This window comes from Mus caroli, chromosome 12 (assembly GCF_900094665.2).
Source record: "Mus caroli chromosome 12, CAROLI_EIJ_v1.1, whole genome shotgun sequence".
Taxonomy (NCBI): domain Eukaryota; kingdom Metazoa; phylum Chordata; class Mammalia; order Rodentia; family Muridae; genus Mus; species Mus caroli.
The window spans coordinates 100,227,583-100,229,145 of NC_034581.1; the positions used below are offsets into that span (position 1 = coordinate 100,227,583).

The 1,563-nt window shown below is 50.0% G+C and overlaps 1 protein-coding gene across 2 annotated transcripts in view; it reads left to right on the forward strand.

Moving 5' to 3' along the window:
• The window catches only part of Ak7 (adenylate kinase 7), a 77,033-nt gene that overhangs the window by 59,215 nt on the left and 16,255 nt on the right, over positions 1-1,563 (forward strand). For both annotated transcript variants that reach the window (XM_021179123.1, XM_021179124.1), the window contains one exon: positions 946-1,143. In XM_021179123.1, the coding sequence (XP_021034782.1) occupies positions 946-1,143 (198 nt within the window). The remainder of the gene's footprint in view (positions 1-945; positions 1,144-1,563) is intronic.

Consider the following 1,563-nt stretch of genomic DNA (forward strand, 5'->3'; position numbering starts at 1 on the left):
AGCCCTGGCTGTCCTGGAGCTCACTCTGTAGACCAGGCTGGCCTCGAACTCAGAAATCCGCCTGCCTCTGCCTCCCGAGTGCTGGGATTAAAGGCATGCACCACCACCGCCCGGCTTAAATAAATATTTTTTAAAAAGAGTTAAGATTCATGTCATTCCCAGCTCTTCTCTCTCTCTCTCTCTCTCTCTCTCTCTCTCTCTCTCTCTCTCTGTCTGTCTGTGTGTGTGTGTGTGTGTGTCTGTCTGTCTGTCTGTCCTGTCTCTCTGTGCTTGCAGTTCATGAGGTGAGCTCTGAGCTTGCTGTGCCAGCTGCCATGCCTGGCACTTTTCATGGCAGTGTTGGATTCCCATCCCTCAGGAACCATAAGCCCAAAGAAGCCTTCCTCCCATAAGTTGCCTTGGTCACGGTGTTCTATCCCAGCGACAGAAAGTAACTAATACAGGGTTCTGGCTGCTTTTTCAGAGGGTCTGAGTTTGGTATACATACACACTGGCACATACATAACTAGAAATAAAAACAAAAACAAACAAAAACAAAAAACAAATCTTGAAAACAATAAAAAAGGAAAAACAAACAAAAATCCAGAAAAACAACCTTATTGAGCCTCTCCTGTCCTGTGGGGGAGTCATTCCCTCAGCATCCATGGGTGACAGACTAGAGCTGTGACTGTCACAGGGTTTCTAGAGGTTTTCTATTTAACAACATCATCTTATAGGAAGAAAGAGAGGAGGGGGAGAGGGAGGGAGAGAAGAGAAAACAGAGGTCATGAACTGCCAGTTGGACGTCAGTTCTCTGGAGCCGTGGGGTCTGCATGCATTTCTCCCCCAGGAAAGGTGACAAGGCCGCCATGTGAGGTCGAGGCTGTGGGCCAGACGTGTTGCTTAGCTGTGGTCATCCATCCCAACCCTGCTTGCTGACCCCAGAGTTCTCTCTCCTCTCCCCAGAGTTTGTGTGCGGTCTGGACGCATCTGACGAGTTCCTGAAGGAGCGGGTGATGAATCTCCCGGAGAGTGTCGTGGCAGGAACTCACTACAGCCAGGACCGATTCCTCCGGTCTCTGAGCCACTACCGGGACATCAATACAGATGATGAGACGGTCTTCAACTACTTCGACGAGCTTGAAATTCACCCAATACATATCGGTACGAAGTGACTTCCGAGACCCCAGCAACCCCTGGTGCACGTGGGACTGGGATCATGGGGCTGAGGGAGGACCCAGGTTTAAAGCGTGCCTGACAGAGCTCAAGAAGCCACTGGGTCAAAAGAGCTCTCCTCCAGGAGCACTCCTCCAGGACAGCCATTTTCCTGGAGGATAGGGTGTTGGAATGTTATCATCACACAGAAACATAGGAGATTCAGGATCCAATGTAAAACTGTCTATGACTGAAAAGAAGCGTGCGCTTGCTGCTGTCTGCTTTGAAGACCTCTCCTGCCTTTAACTTTGGTCGGCTCACCCCTTAGCTGCCCCAAATGGAACTATCCCCTCTGTACTCTCCACTTAGTAAGATATTTTAGTGCTGGGCATGGTGGCCTATGCCTTTAATCCCAGCACTCAGGAGGCA